The sequence below is a fragment of the Paramacrobiotus metropolitanus genome, unplaced genomic scaffold (genome assembly GCF_019649055.1).
Source record: "Paramacrobiotus metropolitanus isolate TYO unplaced genomic scaffold, Prichtersi_v1.0 Parri_scaffold0000089, whole genome shotgun sequence".
In the NCBI taxonomy this organism is placed as follows: Eukaryota; Metazoa; Tardigrada; class Eutardigrada; order Parachela; family Macrobiotidae; genus Paramacrobiotus; species Paramacrobiotus metropolitanus.
Window position 1 is genome coordinate 444442 of NW_026570309.1, and position 23900 is coordinate 468341.

Sequence of the window (23900 nt, forward strand, 5' to 3'; positions counted from 1 at the left end):
AATGTTTGATAATAAAAGTTAAAACTCCCGGAAGTTGCGCCCACGTTGTACCGGCGGGTCACCGGTGTATCTGCGCCTGTTAACAAATACAAGCACACCGCGAGTCATAATGCTGATATTTCAGAATATTTATTTGCGAATATCCAACAATAAGCAGTTTGCCTCGCTACATTGGGAATGCTCTAATCGACACATTTAAATGATCTGGTAAGTAGGCCAAACATGACCGCCACGTTGCTAAACTGCGAGGACATTTTGTCCAGACAAACTCTGTATGAAGAAGCTTGCTTTATAAAACTAATCTATTTATGTATTTCTTAAATGAAATTAATAGAAAACTAATGATTTGAGCAGTGCAGGTAACAGTAACACCTAACAACAGCCAGCAAGCAGCGCAAGTTATGTAAGTAAGCGGCGTAAATTATGCAAGTAATTTTCAGTACAGAGTATAATCGAATGTGCCAATATAATGCCGTACATGGCTGATATATTTTTTTTGTGGTGTGTTGCTACTGTTGAATTCCAGCTTACCGGAAACAGTGCTGGCAGCGTCACACGTATTGCAAGACGTGGCACATGCCGAATCAGGATCTGCATCACATTGTGACCCACAGGAAACCGCGAGTGAGTTACTAGGAGAGCCAGCCGATGCCGAAGCTCTTGTTATTCTGTAAGGTGTCCAGTTAACCGTTGTACACGAACTTACACCTGCTTCCGGACAGAGTGATTTTGGCATGCGAGCCTGTATTTCATACAGCGTGCCACTACCGACTCCGCCGATTATCTTCCGCTCTCCGGATCCGGGAACATCTGCAAGCGATACCGGCACGACATTCAGATTTGCGGTGTTCCCGAAACGTATTGCTAAACCATCCTCTGCATTATGGGTGTCTTTTTTGTTTCGACCAGTATCCGCAGCCGGTAGCCAAATGTAGAAGTAATGCAGTCGACCAGTCTCGACGACGAAAGAAGAGTCTTCTACACGAACGCCAAAATTTTTCAGCTCATCAGTTGTCAGGTTCTTTGGGGCCGCTCCCGCTGGACCGGGATCATAGCTTTCAAATGCTTTGATGTAGCTTCCGTTAGGGAATGTTGCAAGGTGGCTGATCTTGTCTTCCAGAACGTTATCATCCCGGTCGTGTGCTGTATTATACATTTGCAGACCAAAAGCTAAACCAAGTGTTACAGCAAGGATTACGGCAATGAGGGCAATAATTATACTAAACATAAGCCAGATTTTCTTTCTTTGCATTGTTAAATTTTAAGTAGACTAAACCTACAGTACTACAATCAAAAAACGGCAAGCCACAAGCGCAACTGCACTGCTTCGTGTGCTCATAGCCAGATTATGTTCTGGAAATGTGCTTATACCTATTTCATACTTATTGCACGTTTGCAGTAAAACCAGGGTGCGTATATTGCGGTTTGTAAGTGACGTAAATTCGCGTAAGCGCAGTTGCCAGTTAGCAAAATATGTGAATGCGTTTGCGATGGGTGTATATAGTGTGTATTACCATTGCGTAATTAACGCGAGTTAGCTAACTTTAGTCTTTAATATATAACCTGACGTCAGTGAAAGTACACGCACATTAGTGTAAATTGTGTAAGTCAACGCAAATTATGTGAATCTGTATAATTCAGTATTAGTTGACGTACTGTATGTCCATGTAAGTTATTTAGCGTAAACTACGATAGCTTACTCAAAGTAAGTAACGGTAAGCCTGTATTGTAAACTGGAGAGGCCATTGAAGGCAACGCAAATCTGCGTAAAGTAATGTACATATAAAACTGTAAATAACGGAAGTCTGCGCAAGTCCGTGCAATTTATTGTCCACTGCATGTCTCCATTTCGCATAAAACATTTAACCATTGATTTTTCATGAAACTGGTTTGCAGTATAAAGCAGCTAACGATAAACTTCACTGGTTGAAAGGAAATTTCAATGACCCTGAATTTGTAATTATATTCTTAGCTGATAAAGATCAGATTCCATATACTTCTCTGAAAAACTACCATAAAATGAAAAAGGAAAGACATGTCGATCGGCGGCAGGATTCCATCACACAACAGTATCGCTGTGCAAACCTTTAAGTATTCCGTACAAAATGTGTATAACTAGTTTCATTCCACAAAGAACGCTGGAGATGATAATATTACCGACCCGGCGGTTGATACTGAAGCATCATGAGAACATAGCCAAAAATTATGGCCAGTGCCTGCAAAAAGAAGCCGTGTTATTGACTCAGCGCAATCCATTTTGCAAAACAGTTGTAAATTGTAATGCAAATTTTAATGCTTTGTATTTAAAAAAGATGTCAAAGGCTGACCTCACCATTACCTGTACTTGCTACGTTAATTGCCTGGAGTTTAACAAGCGCACAATAATTGAAAATTATTTTATCGCTATCTACAGTACAATGCTCTGTTATCAGTACAACTATTGTGCGTACGTTAATGTATGCTGATTCTTCTATTCGGAAGCAATTCCAGGCGGTAAAACTGACATCCGTGGTTGTAACTTGATTAATCAGCAGTTTGTACTCCGAGTCTACTGTTCCATCCATGTCCGGCTGCCAGTTGCGTATCTGGACGATCACTTGATTTGTCTATACAATAAAAGACTGGCATTAACAGAAAATTTACGTAAAACGTAATAGTTAATATAAAACGAAAGATAGGTCTTAAAAACAAAATAAGTTATATTATTAGTTGCTTAAATTGGTAAGGTTGGAAAAAGCTATACTTCGTTGAATAGCGCGCCAAGAACAATAAAATATTAGCAAGGAAATTATTTTAAGAAAGCTTTTAACGGTTTACCAACTGCTTACAATACTGTGCACTCGCATAGCTTGCCGAATGACCAGGAAGAAAATAATCTCCAACGTGACAAACATCAACAGCGCCTGCAGGAATGCATGCCGGTCTTGGCCGGTCGCCCTTGTCCCGAATTTCAAAACAATATAGATAATGGAGCTATTGATGACGATAAACATGATGTAAATGACCAGCGTCATCACAGAGAAACACTCGTCCACCAATCCGGACAGTTTACACAGCATCCAGTGCGATCGGCGCACTTTCCGCAACGAATCCGGCGTCAGCTGTTTCTTCGCTCCGAGAAACGCTACAAATCTTTTCCACTCTTTCCCCAACACATCACACATTAGGGAGAAGAAGAACGGTACCGCGAAACAACTCAAGAAGGAGAAAAAATTCTCCACCCGAAAGACATATTTGAGCGAATTCAGAATAAACTTCTCCGCTTTGGAGTCGCTTGCATTGCGTTTCGTATACGCAATCCAGTTCTCGATTTTCACCAGGGGTGTATCAATACTGGCGAACGGATAACCCTCGTACGATTTCTCTGTCTTAATCTCATTCAGCATATCCTCATACACCAGCGTAAAAGGAATGCCGATAATCGCGGCGGTGACGACCGTCAGTGTCGCATGGACAAAGGCCATCTTGCGATGCGATTGGACAATCGCGGCCGGTGTGATGGAGTAATACTCGCGCAGCAGTTTAACCATGGGACGGATGCGAATCGTGGCAGTTGCCGAGACGACCATATTGACGGCGCCGATAAAGAGAAAGCTGGTCTGGATCAGGGTGTTCATCCCTTTTAACGTCAGGAACCTTTCCATTAAATCGGTTTTGCAGTAGGTTTCGTTGCTGTACATGATGGACTGGAAGCCGGCGCAAAAGGCGATGGGCCATGCTAAGGAGAAGCCGAAGGTGGAGACGAAGCCCAGCCACAGGAAGATACCGACGATGACGGTGTGGACGACTAGGGCGATGTTCCATGTCTTCGTTGTATTATCTTTTACCGCATCTATTAAACAGAGCAGATTATGATTGACACCGCTTTATGGAGATCATAGAGCGATTGCGAAAACCATACATCTGACGGATTTAATAAAATTTTATAAATGAAATTAATTTTATAAAAGAAAAAATAAATTTAAATCATATAAATTTATTAAGCTTAATTTTTGTATTTAATAATACAATATTTTAATACGCAAGAATAAAAATATTGTTTTTGTAAAACAAAGTATTGTATTTTTAAATGCTCAAGAAATTTAGAACTACTCGTATTAACAGAAAAATAACTAACCACTTTATGGAATAAGATCTGAACATATGTTGTGTAACTTGTACTGCTTATACAAATACAAATAGCAAACAAACAAATAAAAATACAAAAAGCAAAACCAAAATTGTTTTGAGAAAAAGAGCGTAATGTAAAAACGTATTGATATTTTTTATACACGTCCGCTGCCACCAAGGCACTCACTGGAGGAATCGAATAATCCCACTCTCGGACATAATCCCAATATCCGCAGTACCCAGAAAAACGGCTCCAGCCCCGCCAACGTATCCCTTGCCTGTTGCTCGGAGGACGGTCGGTTGACGAACGGATATTCCACGAACTGCTTGACACCGTCCACAGCGCCTTCTAGTGTATCACGAAACAAGCGGAATGTCTGGAAGCGTACGGTCGAACCATTGCTGGTGGTGGGTGACGTTGCTACCAGCGCCGTCCCATCCACAACTTCGATTTCCGCTGAATCCGTCGTACTGGACGGCAGCGACCGGATGGTCTGCAGCACAATGGATTCTTCGCGATCGTGATCAACAGCATCGTGTTCGCTGCGCTGGAGATCCATCTTGCGTGCCTTAAGAAACGATACAGATAAGTGTACCATATTGGAATTTCTTTTGCTGCACAGCATGCACACAAGTACGGATCAACCTCGTGCAATGGTTGTGTATTTAATGTATTGAATTGTATTTATCCGGAAATGCAAATGGGTTAGCCAAACAATAATGTGGATTACAATACCTGTTAATGGTTTGTTTGTAACGGAAGTCAGATCTCAGTAAACAGTATTTGGTAGCACACAAATCCACCGAAAATTAAGCCGCGCTAGATATCCACAGAAAAATGAGGCTTATCAAATGGCAAACGGTATAAAGCTTTACATACATTTTTGTTTGAACAGTTCTTGTCTAGTCGAATTCACATAAGGTGTATTCAGCACTGAAAGCGGAATACCGTATAACTTTAATTTCAGAATTTACGGCATGTGAATTGTTGTACGCGAAATATGTGTGATAGGTGTCAAAAGTGACGATCGTGGCCAGCAATCTGCAAAGGCGCTGACATAATGGCACTTGAAATTATTTGTTTTTAGTCCGCACACGTATCACTGCAATGAAATGTATCGGCTCGCACGGATTACATGGCATTGTCGGACCGGTAAATCATCGCGTTATTTGACTACCAAGTGATTTCATGGTCACACATGCGCTAGGACGCTTACTATCGAGTATCGACGGGTACATCGGTTGTTCACGCGATAAGCATATCGCACGGCAGATTATTTACACTGCCGTCTTTGTCAGCACGTGTGCTATTGTTTGCTATTGCCAGTACATATGTGATATTTATGCCTAAATTATTGTTAATTTGAATTAACTAATACACTACCATATTGCTGCCTGCCCGTTAATATATTACATATAAAGCGTCCAAGCGCTCCGAGGTACAAAACCACAATCGATAATGTTTTCTAACAGTCGATAACTTTTCCCAACTACGTAGAATAATTTAATAATAATAATAGAAGGCGCCATTCCAAACGGCACTCAAGATCCTTATTTGAGCATACATTGCAGTTAAGTTAAGGAAGATAACAGACGATCAAAGCAACGATGTTAAAATGCCGGAATACTACAACAATACGTATCGTATCTGTAGACGTTTAGCGGTACTGTAGTTTGTATACTTATGTAGTAAGTAGGTGGTTATCGGCGTGTGGAAAACAAGTTGGCGTCGCCCACAGAAATCAAGCTACGGCAGCGATATGCAGCATAATTTTTGAAGTCTTCACGTGTACAAGGATGTACATTGTATTGTACTAGCACAGTACTACTCGAGTAAGTACAGATTCAATAATTGTACACAGTATAGTAATCCTGAGTATAGAGGCCATCTCGTGCGTTTCCGAAAAGAGGAGGATTAACGAAAACGCCATCCAGAGAGATATACTGCAATGGCGGAGCAGGAATATTTGTGTCGACGTCGGTTTGGACCATTTTCTTGTCCAGGTTTGGCTAAAAAACAACGGAAATTAGTGAAAAAATAGTGGAATCTAAAAGTGAACTTTGGAGTTGCAGGCTTTGTTCAACGGAGAAGAAATTTGTATTTGAGAAAGTTACAATTCATTGATGGTCTGAGATAAAAGAAGACGTCTTATATGTAAGAATATATTTTTCTCACAAAATGGTTTGCCCTTAGGGTGACATTTCTCGCCCGAGCAAAACAAAACAGTCCGCTAATTACTATTATGGTAGCACCTATGCAGTTCCGTTACTCGCTTATACACAAACGGCATCGCTGATTCAACAGTAAAATAGTGAATCAACAATGACTGACATATTTGAATTCACGTTCAGTCATCTAAAAACTGTTTGTAACTGCTTTGAACGATTGCAACATGCGGAATGCTTCAGGCTACTCAAGCGACCACTCATAAAATTTTACGACCTATTATGTAGTTTTGTTGGTGAAAAATTGGACTGCAGGGCCGGATGAGTGATGCGGTATTGCGGTGTGTACCCGGACTTCCGGTGTTGTGGTGGTGGTTAATTAAGAACAGAAGCACAGCTGAGCTTGATCGATGACTGTGTACGCGTGAACTTACCAACATTATGACGTTGTTCGCTTCAAGGTGACAATAAAGAAAAGCCAAATACTGACGTGCAACGGATTCTACCAGAGAGGCGGTGGTGTAAGAGGATACAGCCAATAGTAGATTGCGTCAAAAGTACGACTGCTGTTTACGAGTTACGACAGACGCGTGAAACACGGGCATTTTTACGTAGTACTGTCTGCGAAATACTATTGCGTAAAATGTCTGTGATATCTGCGTGACCCGTAATGCCCGTCGTGAATTTAAATTCCTTTCATTTATCCTGCAGTATCGTCCTTCAGCTTATCCATGAGAGAATGATTCGTTACTTACAGGATAATATCTAATAAGTTGCTTGTATTTTTACTTTACAGGCTAACGAAAGGTAGCTCATGAAAGCTTCAATTAATAAATAAGCAACATACGGTACATGTATATCTTGCTTACGCTAGTGTGATACTTTTTGTCTTATCGTTAGTATTATTGGTGGCTAACAAGGGGACGTCACAGCATGAATTTAGATCGCAAAATTGCTTCTGCACGATTGTTTATATTGTCCTTATTGGTGTACTACAGCTGTAGTTATTCACTGATAATTTTGTAAGTCACTACCGGTTTGCAGTTCATTGTTTGCGTGCCGTAACGATGCCGTTAAACAAAAAAACGGCAGTTAGAGAATGGTACAATATTGGGTACAGCACAGTACATACAGTACAATACATCGTCTGCTGCTGTAGGGCATAAAACCTAAGCGGCACCGTTGCCGGCTTCACTGGAAATATAACTTTACGTACTGAGTATACAATTAATAGACAATTGTAACTGTGTTAATGGAGATCTAATGCCACGAAGCCTTTATTAGAAAATGCATGTGTTCCCAATTAATATGTAAATAACCGGGCTTGAGTAAATAGTTATGTTCTTATCTGGACTTCGTCACAACACACACAAAATTGAAGACCATTCTTTGCTTTTGCAAATGTTTTAATGCTTCGTAACTGTTTCCAGCGGAAACTACAATACTGTAGAAGTAATCAAAATCAACCCGCACGTGAGACGTTCAATAAATAAATTACAAAAAATTCTCATCACTAGCAATGTAAAAATAGCTAACATATGCTGCTATCACATCAATTTGATCCATTATCGGTAATTAATACTGGCGAATAATTCACGCAATCCCGTCGAAAAAGATTTAAAAGCTTAGGAGTTATACACCGTGTAGTAATCCGATGTGTAGATACCATCCTTGCGGGAGTTGTAAACGGTGTAATAATCGGAGGTGTAAATTCCATCCTTGCGGGAATTGTAGACAGTGTAATAGTCGGAAGTGTAGATTCCATCCTTCCGGCATACGATTGCCGCACTGCCGACGCTTGGGCTGTTAGCCAAAATGCCAGTCTGGATAATCGCCATTGCAAAGAAATAATTATACCGCGTAATAGGTGCAGAACACAAAGTGGCTCGAATGATGAAATTCTGTGGTTAATTTGCTCAGTTGCCGGAAAAGCTCATTGACAAGAGTGAAGAGACATTTCACGCGGAATTTCTTTATAAACCTAAACCGTACCACGACAGCATTACACGGCAGGAACACAAACACTGGCCGCAGGGAAATTGCGCAAAATCTGCCAAATTGTGATGAAAGTGCAGGTTGTTCACTTACACTGTCTGTATACACAGTAATACACAATAAAAAATTATTAACAAGTATACCGGTCCTGGTGCAATACCTTCTGACGTGGAAACCGCGGCCGTCAAACACGCTTTGGTCTGCGGTTTATGCGCGTGAAAAGCGAAGGCAACCCGGCGGCACCATGAGATCATCGCAGATCCGCCACGGTTCACCCGGCAGAAAATCCTTTGTCGGCAAATAAACCGATGATGCACAACAATAAAGGTGTGTGCAATGAGTAAGCATGTTTGTTTTTGTTATTAAGTACTATCCGAACGTGTCGTGCGTGTCGTGCCGCTATAACACATGTAATATTAGTGTTTGCAGTTGCTTTCGGTTTTCCTGATTTCAAATAACAAAGCAAGAACTGCGAAAAATAACAACAGACAACAGTTGTGGGTACCTTCATTCAATAAACAAAGGTAATTAAAGCCGAAAACTGAGAAGAGTTGTCATTATTAATATAAAAACACATGCATTTTTTTACAGAGAAACATCAGAATTGTGCATTAGTCGACGATGGATGGGGTGCAACTGTTTTTCTTGCAAAAGCAGTTGCTAAACAAAACTGGTCGTGGAGCAAATGTCCTTTGATGCCCTCAGTCCGTCAACAAACTTGGAGTAATAATGAATAATTAATAATCATTAATCAGAAAAATAAATTAAAATGTAAACTACCATTAAAATCGCTAAAATTAAATTAATTTAGAGTCAGAAGCGAAAATAAGTACACACCAGTAATATTCGTTCTAAATTAGGGGACAATATTTTTTTTCGCATACACAAACGGGATTATTTAATTTTAATCAAATGGTTACAAACTGTCCTTTCGGCAACTGAATTTCTTTCCCATTTTGCTTAGCAAAACTGGTTTTTCGTTTGGGATTTTGCTGTCTTGCATAACCAGTACACAAGTGATCTCGGATTAATGAACGGTGTGACACTTTACAACAGCAGTTCTTACTAAAGTTTATATGTTCTTAGGTAATCATGCCGTAAATACGGTTTAATCCATTGACAAAATTAATAAATTTTATGACATTTACACGGATATGATAAAATTTATGGTGTTATAGCTTTCATTCATAAGCCTTTAGGCAACAAAACCGTCCGTGTTGACTGTTTTACCGGTACTTAATACTACTTATAACGGTGCAAGATTTAGTGACAACCAGATCTGTTTTACGTCTAAATAACCGGTATGAACGTATCATTCGAGCGGGTGCGCTTTCGATTACTGATTTCTGCTTTACCAGCTTTATTTCGCTGCATTTATATCAAACTTTTTCTGGAGGCTGCATCGCGTGTTTGCTTAATTAATTTTACAGGACAGGAAAAGAAAATGGTTTTATACGTCAGCGGTTGTTTAAATAATTCGGCTACCTTGAACAATTGTCCGCTGCCAACCGGGATGAAAAAGGATGGACTTTACACATATGACTACTACACCGTCTACAACCAGCGCCGCTGTACTTTTCCTATTAACAAAGGATCCCCGGAGAATTTGGTTTTATGATCCGTACAACTGTGTCCGTTATTTAACTCTGATAGACTGTGATGCTTCATCTTGCGCAATACGATGATACCATTATAAAGTTTTGTACATTTGAGCAGTTTGTGTATTGTAACGGCACATGAGCATGGTTTCTCCCCAAGCTTTCGCTGTTACTTTGCTCAGTAGGAACCGTGATTCTGCCAGGCTCCTGGTGAGAAGTGATGTGAATACTGCGGCTTATTTCTACGACGGTGTCATCATTTCTAATTTGTTAAAAATCTTTTCACGAAGCTTACGTTGCTGTACTGAATACCTTAGTACAATAAGTAGAAGCTACAGAAGAAACTGGATAAGATGGCATTCAGATGAACATGTGTACCCGTGTAAAGAAATGTATACCCGATAAATTGATAATTGCATAATGCTCTTTAGTTTTATGTATCGTTTCAGTATTCGAGTACAATTACTATGAATGTCATTTAATACCACTGCAGCTGCAGCGGGAATATGCAATACAATGAAATCCTTTTAGCCTGTTCTTGTGCGGCATGTCTGCAGTGCAGGAAGCTGCACAGCGTAAACTCAAAGCAAACACGAGAATTCGATCCCTGATAAAACTCATTTACAAATTATTTACAAATGACAATCCCAGTTTTTACATTATTGCTTCCGATTTGGAAGAGGGCGAACACACTGAATATATTGGCATTACAAGCAAAACTATAGTTGTAATGCAATCCGAATTAAAAAAATTCAACTTGATGATACTAGGATTGCTCTTTATGACAGAACTGCAAGATGGACGGTGGCGTTGTGTATGTATTCCAGTGTTGCCTGAATGTCCATCTGTGATTCGCGAGTTTGATATAGCAGAATGAAATAAGTTATCAGCATGCCACACACCTGAGAAAGAGGAAACGTGCCATATTGAAATATCTCCGGACAAACCTGCTTTACGCTTTACATTGCACTGATTGCAAACTTACCATTAGAACATACTCTTTCGTCAAGTCGAAGAAACCACCGGCAGTAATTGTAGCTTTTCCGCTGTCGAAAACAGCTCGCAGTGATTGGCATTCTTTGTGGACCAACGGATTCTTATGCGGGTCAGATATGAGTTCATTAATGGCATCTCTTACAGAAGAAGCCTACAGTTACACACAGACGACGTCGATTTCGGCAAAGGTTTATTTCAGTACTGGTGTATTTATAGGTAAACCCTGTCGAGCGCGTACAAATAAATCGTAATAAAGAGATTTATTTTTCCCATGCCTTGCATACTACAGACGATCAAATACAGTATGTACAACAAATGCCGTACATAAATGCTAAAAATAATATTTAATTACTGTTGCATCAATGCGCTCAGTAAGTTTTTAATTAGATACACAGATACTCAGATAGGTACTGTATGTTTTTACCTGATCATGACAGAACACACACGCCGAAACCCGTATAACTGCACTGATAAGCGACGTTGCCGACGAAAACGACAAGTTAACCACCAGATATTCTCGGTACAGACGCAGATTATAAGCGGCTTCCGGCGATATGCCGGGATCATGGTGAGACGGCATTAACAGCACCGCCCCGAATGCCACCCAAATCATGACTTCCTGCAGGCCCACCACGAAGTTGATTGTCGAAAACACATCGTTCACGTCGTAAATACCGCAGCGCAGTTGGCGAATCAATCCGTGACCTTTCGCAATATATGTCAACATCTTGTCGTCATCCTTGCATTGCAACAACTCCTGTAAATGCCGCGCGAAACTGCGGAACCCAAACGCTAAGGGAATGACTAAACCCATGAAGATCGCTTGGGGAACCGTGCGAATGATACTCTTAACCACTTTCGTAATGATGCGAAAGATATCGGACAAAACTTTAGGCGGTGCAGTTGTTCCGAAGAAAAACAGTGTCTCGTGCGTGCCGGTTTTGGTTTCTGGTCGTTTCACCATGAAAACAGCGGGTACGAAAAAGACGATACCGATTACTGTTACAATGAAAATTATTAGCGTAAAAAGCTGAATCAGTCGGCGATGACTAGCACACAAAACCGGTGCCAGTAAATTTTCTTTGTATGCGTAAATCTGTGGGAGAAAACGGCTTTTCCACATCAATGTTGCGACAATCGCCAGGATGTGCAGATTCTCGGTGAAATGTGAAAGAAGAAACAGTAAGGAGAACAGCTCCAAATTGCCCAGTTCCTCTTCCTGTGATTTGTAATGGTTGTGCAGGTCATCAAGGGTGATGAGTAAAATCGCGCCGATCGCCAAAATCGACCAAATGCGCAACAACCTGAGCCTTTTGTTCGAATAGATCTTACCGTTAGCGTCATCCCCTTTGTCCCAGTAATACGGCATTAGACCCATACATTGTAACGTGCGCAGATAAAATGTGTCGAAGAATGACAAAAACGACGCCATGTCTCAAAATTTTGCTATTCAAAAGTAATGACAAAACTGTTGCGTGATGCAGATTGACTAGATGCAGATTTAAGAATTCCTCTTACGAAAAATGTTCTTCTGTTATTTAATTTCATAATTGGGTTTGTATTTGCACATTAGCCCGGTGGAATTCAGTTCAATCTGACGTAAAGCCGTAAAGGTGCACTTTGACAGATTGACAGGAATTTAGAGACCCGTGAGTTTAGTCAATGAATTCCGTACCTGTTGTAACCTGATCTATTTTTTCGGAATACTTAATGTTGACTTATCTATCACAAGTGTAGTAACTTAAACTGAATTCTCCCGATGACAATTAAACGCTGCTTACCTTAAATACTCGTATATCCTCTGGGCGCACGGTGTGCACCTACTTGAGCGAATCAACTAAATTTTAGCTGATTCGCAGAAGTGTACAGTACAGAGTACTAGCACGCTATACCATTACTCTCTAATGCCGATACATACAATTTGATAATCGATCATCTTATCATTTCATGGGAAAGTGCACTCATAGATTTCTAGGTTTGCGCGATAATTATCATCGTGTACGAGAGTTACTTATCGGACATTGCCTCTCGCATTATCACTACAGTGCGGGCACTATAACACACAAACCGCACGCCAATCTCCTTCACCTACTTGTTTGCTTCATCTGTATGTAGTTGCTATTCTTATTTTATGATACTGTTTTGCTGGTTTGTTAGCTTGTTTAGGTTTTTCTGATTTCCGAAGTATTTCGTTAAGGAAAATGATCAAATTATCTAGGATTTATTTCCGTACGCCGTGGAAATTTGAAAATGCAGCGGGTCGTCGACGTTTATCAGTCCTGAATAAAGCACGCTGGATGCCGTTCACAAAAGGTCCAGACGATATCATGACCGAAACTTTCAACCAGATGGGTTACAGCGTCGACATTCTAGACCCATACACCGCGTACTTCCTCCACAAAATGCGGAAGCCCACCCAACCAGTCGCTGATCTGGGCTGCGGTTTTGGAATCGTTACCAAGCATCTGCTCAACGCCGGCGCCACGGTTATTGCCAACGACATCTCCAGAGCGCATTTGGCGGAAGTGGAAGACAGCGTCCCGCGTGAACAGCGCTCCCGTTTGACTATCGTCCACGGGGATGCCAGTCAGCTGGACTTCCCGGCAAACAGCCTCAGCGGAATCATGGCAGGCCGATGGGTGCATTTCCTCACCAGCCCCGAAGCGTACTTTGACTTCTTCCATCGAGCACTCAGATGGTTGGAACCCGGTGGGAGTTTATGTGTAACGGTGCACACGATGAAGGCATGGAGTCCACCGGAGGTCTGTGCGGCGTATGAGATTAAGCGCGCCAGTGGGATGGCGTGGCCGGGATGGGTGTCGCGGGAGATGAAGTGGGAAGGGCTGCGGGATCGCTTGCCGGATCGGGGATATGCGTTTCGTTTGGAGGAACTGAAAGGTTTGGTGGAGGAAATCGGGTTCCATGTGGAGAAGTGCGGGTTGTATGGGTTGCGCATACCGGCACATCCGCCGGAGCGGCAGGTGGAGCTGGCGCCGAATAATACCATTGGTATTGTGGCAAGTAAATCTATTTCGCTTACGTAATCTGTTTCGATTTTGGACACTAATCCAAATTGTACATGCTAGTTTCTGGCACATTGTTATTGTCATCGGTAATTGTTGCGTTGTGTCGCGTGCGCGCACTCTGATATTTTTCTCTGTCGTTTCCTGCGTTTTATCTTTTGTGTTTAGACTTATTATTGGAAATAGTGCAACTGCAAGAGTCATTGCTCCAAATTCCGTTTTTAAAAGGCCCCATATTTGACGTAATAACTGTACTAACGATAAATAAAGTGTTTTTATTGTATACAGTGGTGACTAAGGAGTCTATGGAATGATACACATACAATGTACGACAAAAAGAGGTTGAACCGATCAGTCGGTCCGCGGTTCAAAATAACCTCGGAACGACACGCCACCACTAAAACTTGGACGCTTACTCACTACTTTCAGACGCTCGCGCTCCGTGAATATCAAAGTGCAGAATTTGTTTCTACACCTTTTGATATGCAACTAGTATAGCTGCACTTTGATATTCACGGAGCGCGAGCGTCTGAAAGTAGTGAGTAAGCGTCCAAGTTTTAGTGGTGGCGTCGTTGCGAGGTTATTTTGAACCGCGACCGCAATTCAACCTCTTTTATCGTACATTACTATAGAAATCTATACTGGTTATTTGACGACATTTTGACTGTACTGAAAACTGAATTCTTGACTGCATTTTGCAAATTTTGCCAGCATTTCAGCTCAAACAATTTATTCATTTGAGCTTTGATTCATTAAAATAATAAACGACGAGATCGTCGTATTAGCATCACAGCAAGAATAATTCTATCACTTTGTACACTATAAACAACTAACAAACAACATTTATACACAACATTTTCCGAGCTTCTCAAGGAAAGCCAACAACGTTCTTGAATGATTCAGCTGATGAAACAAGCTGACAATGACGTTTTTTTCCTGGCCAAATGACACGCATCCCGAGAAAAGAACTCGTCAGAATAGTATAAAACATACAAACACATGATATATTTGCGCATGATTACGTGGCAAGCCGTAGTAACTGGATATCTTCAACGGATGCTACCATTGTAGCAACTTCAATAACGGATTTTCGATAGGTCACGAGGGTAGTGAAGGCAAACAAGGACATGTGCTTCTTTTTTTCCATATCATTGATGTAAAACTGTTGTGAGCACTACAAATGCTTGTTCATTCCACGGGTTTCCTCATTTCACTTATAGTCGGAGTAATAGTCTCCAGTGTAGAATCCATCTCGGAAGTTAACAGATGGGAAACCATCAGAGCACGCATTCTTTGTGTCGTCCGAACAAATCCTGTGTTCCGTCCATTTTTCCGATATCGACATGGAGATAGTCTCATTCAGCAAGCTGGATAAGGTCATCATGATTGCTGTATGGTTGCGCGGCGCACAAAACAAATACGTTTGTTGGTAAACAACAGCAAAAAGTAGGCAGAAGTCAAGATTTGCTTACTACTGCTGTGCTTTTCTTGCGAAAAGTTGGATGTATTGGATGTATGACAGTTACGAATGAAGAACGTTTAAATACTGGTCAGTAGTTACCATCTAACCGCGACAATGAATAACTGTCTCATCCCGCCTCTGGGCTATCGCACGTCTATTGTTGCGTAAGTGATAGAACCAGGAATTGTCACATAAACGTGAACGTTAAACGGCCGGCATTGTGCACGTGCACATTCACTCAACGCTGCCGGCGTTTTTACATTTTACTCACCGTTACAGCCATTTTCACACCTCAACATGTTGCGGATTTCTCCGCAAACACCGTGCCTGGATGTGTGCATGTCTCAGTGAGAGCGGGAACCGGTGCTTCCGGTCGTTTGTATGTCAAGGTTAGTCAACTTCTGACGCCAGTAAAATTCGTTGAACCGCGACGTAGTGAACTCTGTAATGTGGCGCACAAACCACATTTTCGGAAAATAAGCAAAACACAGTCACACGACAAAATGTTCACTACGCGTAAATTATTCACTGCCCAAAGCAAACAACTTATTTCTATTTAATGCATTTTTGGAATTTCCAAGAAGTCATGCAAAAATCATGCTTATGAAATAAATGTATATTTTTTAAGGAAAAGGGGTGTCAAATTAATTAATTAAGGCCGATTAATTAATGAAGGCCGATGATTAATCTGTTACCAAACTTTGTCAATGCGCATTTCCACGATAACGCTGTGCTATCATTATTATGGAGAAATTACTAATTAAACACAGTTTAAATGCGATAGATGCCGACGCCAGCAACGCCAAAAACTTGGACAATTTCGTCACTGGGCAGAAGATCGCGTGCCGCGACTGGTGGCGCCGTCTGCGTGCCGGTTTCCGCTAAGGCCGACTCGGAGTGTGAACGGTTAGCCATCAGCGGAGCGTTTTGATGGCCATTCGGACGCGCTAACAGCGTGGCGGCGCTGGCTGTTCCCGGAAGTCTCCGGCGTGCTCTTCGTCCTCCACTCTGAAACGGCGGGAAAAACATAAGTTGTAAGCAAAGCACTGGTTACGCAATGCACGGAATTTAGTCTGTTAAACGGAGAATAATGACCGTTCTTTCTGTCAACGGATACAACATCGAAAACTGGTCTTTCAAGTTTATTGCATTGAACATTGCCAAACCTGTCAATCAAATTTGATGCAATGCGCGATAGAGGCTATAGTGCGGCACCGTTATAAAGCACACTGAATACCGGTACGCACTGTACTCAGCATACTGGTACTGTGAATCGTACATGTTGTACTACACGTAGCACTTACTCGTACTTCGCTAAGTACTTCCGCAAACAGTGTCCACACGATCAAAAATGCGTAGGCCTGTCAAGACATTATATTATTATTATTATTATGTTCAAGAATTGGATTTGTGTGCCGCCACATGCACAATTTACACAAATCGCCATAAGGAATGTGTTGACAAAAAACATCCAAATCCAATACGAATATGACGGATCCTGTAAAATCAACAGATAAAGTAACTTAAACTCACACCACCAGCTAAACAGTTAAACTAAGGCTACGCTTACGTTAACAAACGTAGAGAATACGTTGCCCGCTGTCCGGAAAAACACGAAAACGAAGTCGATGCAGAAATATGCCAAAAACGCCTCTAACTGGTTATCATTTGGTACCCCATCTTCCGGTCTTTCCTGTTAGAAAAAGCACTCGTAGCATCATATAAGTGATAACATTTGCAAAATATCGAATGCTGAGTAATTTTGCTGCTAATAAATTCTCATACTTGTCGGAGATGCTTGAACAGCACCGTAGCGCTTATCAGAAGCGGTATTGTCAGAGTTGCGGATAGGAGAGAAAAGAAGATCAACGAACTTCTCACTACAAAGCACATTCTTTGCTGAAACTAGTGCATACATGTTAAACCTTAAAATTATGAAGTTACGACAAATGCCGCACCTGCTGGTGTGCCGGAATAGACGAATTCATAACTGATTCCCCAACTGCCTAAATACACCACGTCATGACGCACAACGGCATAGAGATGCAGTTCGAAGATGGATATTATAAAGGTGACTGCGCCTATAAACTAACAAAATGGTTCGCACATTATACACGATGATAGATAGAAAGAAGTTTCTTTCTGTGAAAATGCGTTCAGTGGTTACAGACCATGCACGCCAGCAGGCACTGCTGACTGGCCACTATCTGGTTGGCGCTCCTGGGAATCAGTGGACGCACGCGGACCCGCAGCGCCCATTTCGGGATAATATGTATTAGGGGAATCATGATGGTCAGGAAATGGTTGCACTATATTACAACGAGTGCGGAGTAGGTGAAAATAAAGATGCCTACGCCGAATTCGGCATTCGCGTAATTTGCATGGTGAGTGTGGACACACCACTTGAGCGATGTACGATACCGGCGGCCTGGCCTTGCGCTAATCTGTCTTGTTTGCCTCCTTATGAGCAAGAGCAGATGGCCAACTGTCAACGGTACTTTGTACTAGTATATGCACTCTACATTTCTACTGGCATTCTACGGTCTCATAGAGTTTATTAGATCATAATAATATGTTGAGGTATAACATTTATTGCATCATAATATTATCATATTGAACAAACATTCAAAGTTCAGATCCAAAAATCTGACATACCGTATAACAATTTACGTTCTTACAAATGCATTAATTGTCTTACTTTACTTTCTTACTTTACTCTTACGTTTCTTACTTTACTTTCTTATTTTACTTTCTTAAAAATATTCTTATTATTATGGCCAACGCTTTTATGAAACCTCTAATTTTATTGAGCGATTCTCCCATGGAGTATCGCTCAAATGCATACACCAGAGATTATCATCCAGCAGTTATTACGTATCACAATAAAATGCAGATTACAAAAGTTAGCGTAAGCAGATTAAACTAACACGATCAGCGCTCTATGGCCAAAGACGGTGTGTTAGCATTATAGCGCTTCAACGGGTATTCGTCCGTTTGTTGGGTACTCTTCTGTCGCAATGACTTCTGAGCCGAAGAATCCTCCTGATATTTCCTTTTCTTCACGAACAGGTTCCTCAGTCCTTTCTTATATTCCAGGTTCATGCAGATAAAGATGGCCTAAACAGCAAACGCGGTTTCGTTTTGGTGCCATAACAATTTTATTTATCCTGTTAAGTTATTTGCGGTAAATTAAAAGTGCAGATACTGCCGTTTAAAGGATTCACATTACTAAAAAGTAAAAGCTATATAACTAACGCATAATTTTACCGGTGTTCCTGCTGAACCACATTGTTCCAGCGATCGCAACCAGACGTACGCGTAATTCCCCAAACCAGTGTACCGAATGAGGAACACCATTATCGGCACCGGCGCAAAACAGCCGATATTCCACACATACGTCACCGCCAGCAATTTGATAAGGATTACGTTCCGCCGGCTTCGCGGACTGAGGTTACTCGGCCGGCATTGCTGCAAGCACAACTTTCCCACGAGAATAACGTACGCTACGCCCTCTATAACCAGCGGCGTGGTCACCGACACTGCAGTCATTATTGTGGATGCGGCGGCCGTAGAAGGAACCGACGTGCACATTCCCAAAGGAAATTTCAAGAAGGCTTTGCCTCCCGGTTGGAACAGCGTCGGTAACTGCACCGCGAAGACCATCATCCACATAATAATGATGTACAGTACCGTCATGCGACGAGCGAATAGGTTTTGATAGTAATGCGCTAAAAAGGTAGCGACCAGGCGGTTGACGGACAGTGCCGCCGATGTCCAGTAAGTCATCGCAAAAGATGTCGAGCGAAAGAGTGCGGATATGTTACAGTTAACGATGGGAACGTATCCCAACTGGGTGGTCATGATCATTATGTAATCCACCGGAGCGCAGAGCGCAATGTTAAAAATATTTAGCAGCAGTAACTGGCCGATCAGTAGATTACAGCGACTGCGCCCAAATGAACGTCTGGTGATGACGACGATAAGGATGGCATTGAGAAAGGTTCCCAAGGTGCTGGTTGTGATATTGAAGCTGAACCATGCCCATAATTTGGGATAAGCTGCAATGGGAAATCCGGCAATCGTGTTGTTGAACAATATGGATGAATTAAGTTTTGTCAGCGTTGTATTCATCGCTGTGGCATTCACAACTCAGCAAATTTCTGGGACTGGTAATTTTGGAGAGTAAAGTTAACAACTATAGAATGTACTTTCTTACGTAACGCTGCTAATTTCGTCCTCGTTTTGTTTTTAAAGCAGCGGCAAATGTGAGGCGTTTCTTGAGAAACGAGATATTGTACTGGACGCAGAATTTGTACATTAGACGTGGCTGTTATGATTTACGGACGACAACGCTTCCGGTCGCCCACTTGCAAAATTCCACTAAAGAGTGTGACGTGGTTCCTTTAATCGCCGACTGGGAATTGACGTCTCGCTTGGGAGGATAACAATGACGTTGCCCTGCATGGATAGGTGCTAATCAGAGCCACCAAGGAGCAGTTGCGGAAACCTCCTTTAGGATCAAATGAAAACCTGGGGGTTAATTCTCTAGAAACGCCGGCTACTCATTTCACAATGAGACGTTCTGTGATCACCACGGGAAATATCAATTCAGGTGTAGGCTAATTTTACTGGTTCCTGGTAAACATGTTAGTATAATTCCTGATTTCCTGCAATAATAGTTTTCCGCAACTGCGTTGTGTGACGATTGCATGCCGGCGGCCAAACGAGCCGCACGATGACGCAATTAATCGCAGCAGCCGGAGCACTGTCTCCTAAAGAACATTAATGGTTTTCGCAAGAATACATACATTAGTACACAGAATAAGTGGAAGTATGTGCATGAAAGCAGATGAATATTGTCGCCACGTTGTGCCTAACTTTTTTTTACCATTGTACCATGGGAGAAGCTGACTGTGCACCTCGACGCTCGAAGCGCTAAACAAGTACTTCAAGTAGCGATGCTTTAAGAGCATCGTTTTTATTACACATATACAAAGAAGTTAATTCAACATCAAAATTTTTTATAGGTAATCAACACTCTTTAATGCTCGCGCGTCTTGCGATTCGGGAATTTCGAGCTAAACCGTTGCACCTGTTTTCGCGACAAAGACCTATGCTTTTCTAGTTTCTGCGCAACAGAATGATAGGTTCTTACAAGGAAAACGAAAATGCAGTGTAATCATGTTTCGATTCCGGGTAGTCGTATTGAGTGACCCTTACGAACAGCTGCTCAACGGGGTAGCGGCAGCACTGTGAATGCACAGCCTCACTTCGGCCTCTCTTTCCTCATTTTTTCATCCAGAGCATAAATCGAAAAGCTGCTTAATTGGGCAACATCTAACCGTTTCAGTTTCGCTTTAGTCCACTTGGTTTCCTGATCGTGGTGCTGACAGTCTAATAGCAGCTGCAACAAACACACAGTTGTGTTAACCGTCAGATTTATAACAGACTTGTGAGCAAAACGTAGGCACGCACCCATTCGATATCTTTGAGAAAATGAGAATTACGGCTTGGACGAACAACGCTGGTAATCCAATGCGACAAACGAGCCAAGTCCACACCGGGTAGGCCTTTCTCGAAAAGGTCGTACAGATCAGCTTTGATGTTTGCGGATCCCGGATTAATAACTCCATAAGGAACTGAAGCGGTATCAATATATTTACAGCGTACAGAGAGCGCGCATTCTCGCCACATAATTCCATCGCACACGGGTGACACACGATTGCAGGCGGATGCCAACGCCTTCACTCCATACAGCACCGATTGGAACTGCGGTCTGCATCGCCAAAACACCACCTTTAGTTTATTTGGTTTTTTGCGCAGCTTGCATAGCGCGGCAATTAACCGTAAAATGTCGCCTAGCCAGTCTCGATATTTGTAGTCCTGAGCATCGGTGATGACAATGGAAGATGTGGCGCGTGTGACGCATTTGAGGAGACAGAGCCCTGCTGTATAATCTTCGGAATGGTACCCGCGCCGTGAGTACGATGAACGCTGCCAGCTACAAGATACCGAGATGTGCTGAAAGGCCACGTCCCGGTTAAGCAGGAGATCCCAGAGCGCGCACACGCGGCGATACTGTGCTCGTTCGTCGGGTGGCACATACTGGAAGATTTCAGAGAGAATGCACGGTGGGAGCTCCGATAGCCGCGTAAACTGGTTCTGTACGCTTTCGTCGGTTTCAAATGACGTGGGCCCAAACGCGGGGCTGGTGGTTTTGCGACAATACAGTGGTTCGTTTATCTTGTTGGTAACGTCATTTACTGCATCCTTAATATGCTCCATCTGTCGATCAGCGCACGAGATTAGAGTACACGTTATTTTCTGTTTTCTCTTAACAATGTACCTACACACAGATATTTTGCTATACCTTTGAATGGTGGAACATCTCTCCCGGTATCAAGGTTTTTGGCTTTTTGCGTTATTAAATTTATTTTTTTGACGATACATACTCATAACTGTTACGTACGTACAACAGTACAAGCTTGTCCGGCAATTTCTGCCGGTTCAGTACAGCGAAATACACAAATTTGCGTGTTACGCCAAACGTAGTGTAGTAGCAATCGCTATAGCGCAAACTTCGCGGTAAATATGTGGTATCTGTACCTTTACGACAGAAATTACCGGACAAGCTTGTACATGTTGTACGACGAGTTGATACAAGCGTTATGTCGCGAGATTATGATTGTGTTGATTGTTTCCTGTGCAATGTCCGCTTAGCAATAGTGTTTCTCTTATTGACCTAGAAACTTAATTTGTCATCAGCTGAGTTATTTGTCGTCTACGAGTGAAAGCAGAATAAAAAGTGTAATACTGCAAACACAACAATAACATATATCGATATTTTACTGCTACCCAATTAATTTCATGCATGGTACGATAAGCATAATATACGTCCGCCTTACCATGTTTTCCGCAAAGTAAATAATTCGTTCCCGCGCTTCTACATACACGAGCGTTCCATCCAGGACACAAACCGGGTACACACGACCGCGCCATATCAAGGCATCTTTGAATCCATCCCACATATGCCACATTGGCAAATCGGTTCCGATCAGTTCTTGATACGTCTCTGGCAGCTGGCGAGTTCTGATTACAAAATAGTCGTTTATGATTCTCTCCTCGTCTTGCTCTTCGGGCGAGGATACCATGCGAATATGGCCGGCTGGAACTAGTACCGGTAGAGTCCCATGTTCCAACTGAACCTCGGTCAGCACAACGCTGTTCCAGTACGCACGCTGCACCAGGAATTTAGCAGAGTACCAAGCCAAGGGGCGGTCGAGGGATTCACGCATGAGCACTTCGATTTGGGCCGTGGCGTACTCTTTAAATAAACTATTGTACAGCTCGACTACCGGCGCTTGGAAGAACCAATTTTGAGTTCGGTAGACGTTCCCATGTTCGACCAGTTCAGAACGCCTTCCGGGACAATCAAAGTCCACGACGAGGCCGTTTTCCAAGACGTTGATGACACGACCGTATTCGAATTGACCCCGACTGTTTCGAACGTTAACAGCATTGAAGGTCTGTGGTCCATCGGTTGTAGATCCGTACACAAAGTGCATTATGAATCCGGGGAAAAGCAGTTCGACTGTGTCTTGCAAAACTCGACTAATTACGGCTATCGAGCACAGAAAATTTCAACAGTTAAAGCTGCAGGTGATTCATGCTGTTAACTAACAGTGCAGTCGACTGCGCTGGGGAACAATTAGCGGTTTATCCAGTCGAAAGCGGATTATCTTTTGTTATACAGTACAATGTTTTCAAGAGGCATATCTGCCCTTTAATTTCTTTATCTACAAAGTTATCATCTTGTTCTTGTTGGTACCTTACTATGATGTCAGGTTGCCATTTAAATCGCTTTCATTTAACTTTTGATTTGTTAAGTAAAAAAGCCTTTCTCCATTTTGTTTTGTGCGATACCACATCTTTCATACGGCAAACAAACAAGCAACTTTTATGTGTTTGATAAGGCATTAGAAAGGCACAAGAACAATTTCCAGAGGAGAACAAAATACGTTCCAGTCATGAGCTTACCATTAGTAGTGATGTGGTTTCTTAATGCTGCGAACTGGAAGGATGTCCAGATGGAAGGTCCTACTGCTTCGTTCCTTGGATACTGCTTCGTTCCTTGGATTCAGCTTCAGGATGTTTTTTTTCAGACGTTGCTTAAAGCACTATACACGTAAGAGATGGGCAGTCGTTTTACTGGCGAAAAGGCAAAACGATCGCCATGTCTAAATTCGGCCAGCGACATCCTACCTTTCGGATTTTCATGTTTTCAGTCTTTTTTTCAACGGCTAATAATACATTTATCTTCTGCTCTGTCAGCTTTGCTGAGGGACAAATTAGTCTTATCTAATTTCATATTACGTTTAAAAAGACATTCTTCAATCAAACTTGCTGATTGAATGTCTCGTCTCGAAATCCTGTTGTCTATTTGCATGCCGCAGCAGGCTCGTTTCTAGTGGGACGTCTTTTCCTGTTGTTCTACTGGTCACTGGGTTTCCTGTGGTTCCGTTGAGGCTGCAGTTTATCATCCAAATCATC

At 42.1% G+C, this 23900-nt stretch overlaps 4 protein-coding genes across 6 annotated transcripts; 1 reads left to right on the top strand and 3 right to left on the bottom strand.

Annotated features, from left to right (window-relative positions):
• Positions 1-1823: 1823 nt before the first annotated feature.
• Positions 1824-5170, bottom strand: LOC129596389 (uncharacterized). Its single transcript, XM_055493659.1, has 5 exons — positions 4847-5170; positions 4298-4679; positions 2829-3832; positions 2451-2606; positions 1824-2216 (listed from the first exon to the last, which is right to left on the bottom strand). Exons 2-5 carry the CDS (start codon positions 4668-4670, stop codon positions 2154-2156), a joined length of 1596 nt encoding a protein of 531 aa, XP_055349634.1. The 5' UTR covers positions 4671-4679; positions 4847-5170; the 3' UTR covers positions 1824-2153.
• Positions 5171-12731: 7561 nt separating this feature from the next.
• LOC129596413 (uncharacterized) lies at positions 12732-14142 on the top strand. The gene has a single exon (XM_055493687.1). It carries the CDS (start codon positions 13067-13069, stop codon positions 13907-13909), a length of 843 nt encoding a protein of 280 aa, XP_055349662.1. The 5' UTR covers positions 12732-13066; the 3' UTR covers positions 13910-14142.
• Positions 14143-18233: 4091 nt separating this feature from the next.
• LOC129596448 (uncharacterized) lies at positions 18234-18954 on the bottom strand. Its single transcript, XM_055493725.1, has 2 exons — positions 18618-18954; positions 18234-18467 (listed from the first exon to the last, which is right to left on the bottom strand). Exons 1-2 carry the CDS (start codon positions 18939-18941, stop codon positions 18282-18284), a joined length of 510 nt encoding a protein of 169 aa, XP_055349700.1. The 5' UTR covers positions 18942-18954; the 3' UTR covers positions 18234-18281.
• A 1047-nt stretch (positions 18955-20001) lies between these two features.
• LOC129596386 (uncharacterized) lies at positions 20002-23009 on the bottom strand. 3 transcript variants are annotated; one of them, XR_008691421.1, is made up of 4 exons: positions 22256-23009; positions 20826-21635; positions 20506-20754; positions 20002-20122 (listed from the first exon to the last, which is right to left on the bottom strand). XR_008691421.1 is itself a non-coding variant. In XM_055493655.1 (4 exons), the coding sequence occupies exons 1-4, from the start codon at positions 22913-22915 to the stop codon at positions 20617-20619; spliced, it is 1539 nt and encodes a 512-aa protein (XP_055349630.1). In that variant the 5' UTR covers positions 22916-23009; the 3' UTR covers positions 20380-20616. The 3 variants fall into 3 exon arrangements, 2 of the variants coding, with proteins under 2 accessions (XP_055349630.1, XP_055349629.1); XM_055493655.1 differs by lacking the exon at positions 20002-20122 and having other exon boundaries at positions 20380-20754; positions 20826-21126; positions 21196-21635; XM_055493654.1 differs by lacking the exon at positions 20002-20122 and having other exon boundaries at positions 20380-20754.
• Between the last annotated feature and the right edge of the window lie 891 nt (positions 23010-23900).

What these genes read in the sequence shown, in the direction of transcription:
- LOC129596389 (XM_055493659.1), bottom strand. Translation starts at nt 4,670, where the DNA reads ATGGATCTCCAGCGCAGCGAACACGATGCTGTTGATCACGATCGCGAA. An exon ending in CTATGCGAGTGCACAGTATT is followed by an intron (nt 2,607 to 2,828) that starts GTAAGCAGTTGG and finishes TTTATTGTATAG; the next exon opens with ACAAATCAAGTGATCGTCCA. An exon ending in AAGAATCAGCATACATTAAC is followed by an intron (nt 2,217 to 2,450) that starts GTACGCACAATA and finishes TTCTTTTTGCAG; the next exon opens with GCACTGGCCATAATTTTTGG.
- LOC129596413 (XM_055493687.1), top strand. Translation starts at nt 13,067, where the DNA reads ATGATCAAATTATCTAGGATTTATTTCCGTACGCCGTGGAAATTTGAA.
- LOC129596448 (XM_055493725.1), bottom strand. Translation starts at nt 18,941, where the DNA reads ATGTGCACGTCGGTTCCTTCTACGGCCGCCGCATCCACAATAATGACT. An exon ending in GTGGTTCAGCAGGAACACCG is followed by an intron (nt 18,468 to 18,617) that starts GTAAAATTATGC and finishes TTTGCTGTTTAG; the next exon opens with GCCATCTTTATCTGCATGAA.
- LOC129596386 (XM_055493654.1), bottom strand. Translation starts at nt 22,915, where the DNA reads ATGCACTTTGTGTACGGATCTACAACCGATGGACCACAGACCTTCAAT. An exon ending in TTTACTTTGCGGAAAACATG is followed by an intron (nt 21,636 to 22,255) that starts GTAAGGCGGACG and finishes GCTGATCGACAG; the next exon opens with ATGGAGCATATTAAGGATGC. An exon ending in TTCTCAAAGATATCGAATGG is followed by an intron (nt 20,755 to 20,825) that starts GTGCGTGCCTAC and finishes TGTTTGTTGCAG; the next exon opens with CTGCTATTAGACTGTCAGCA.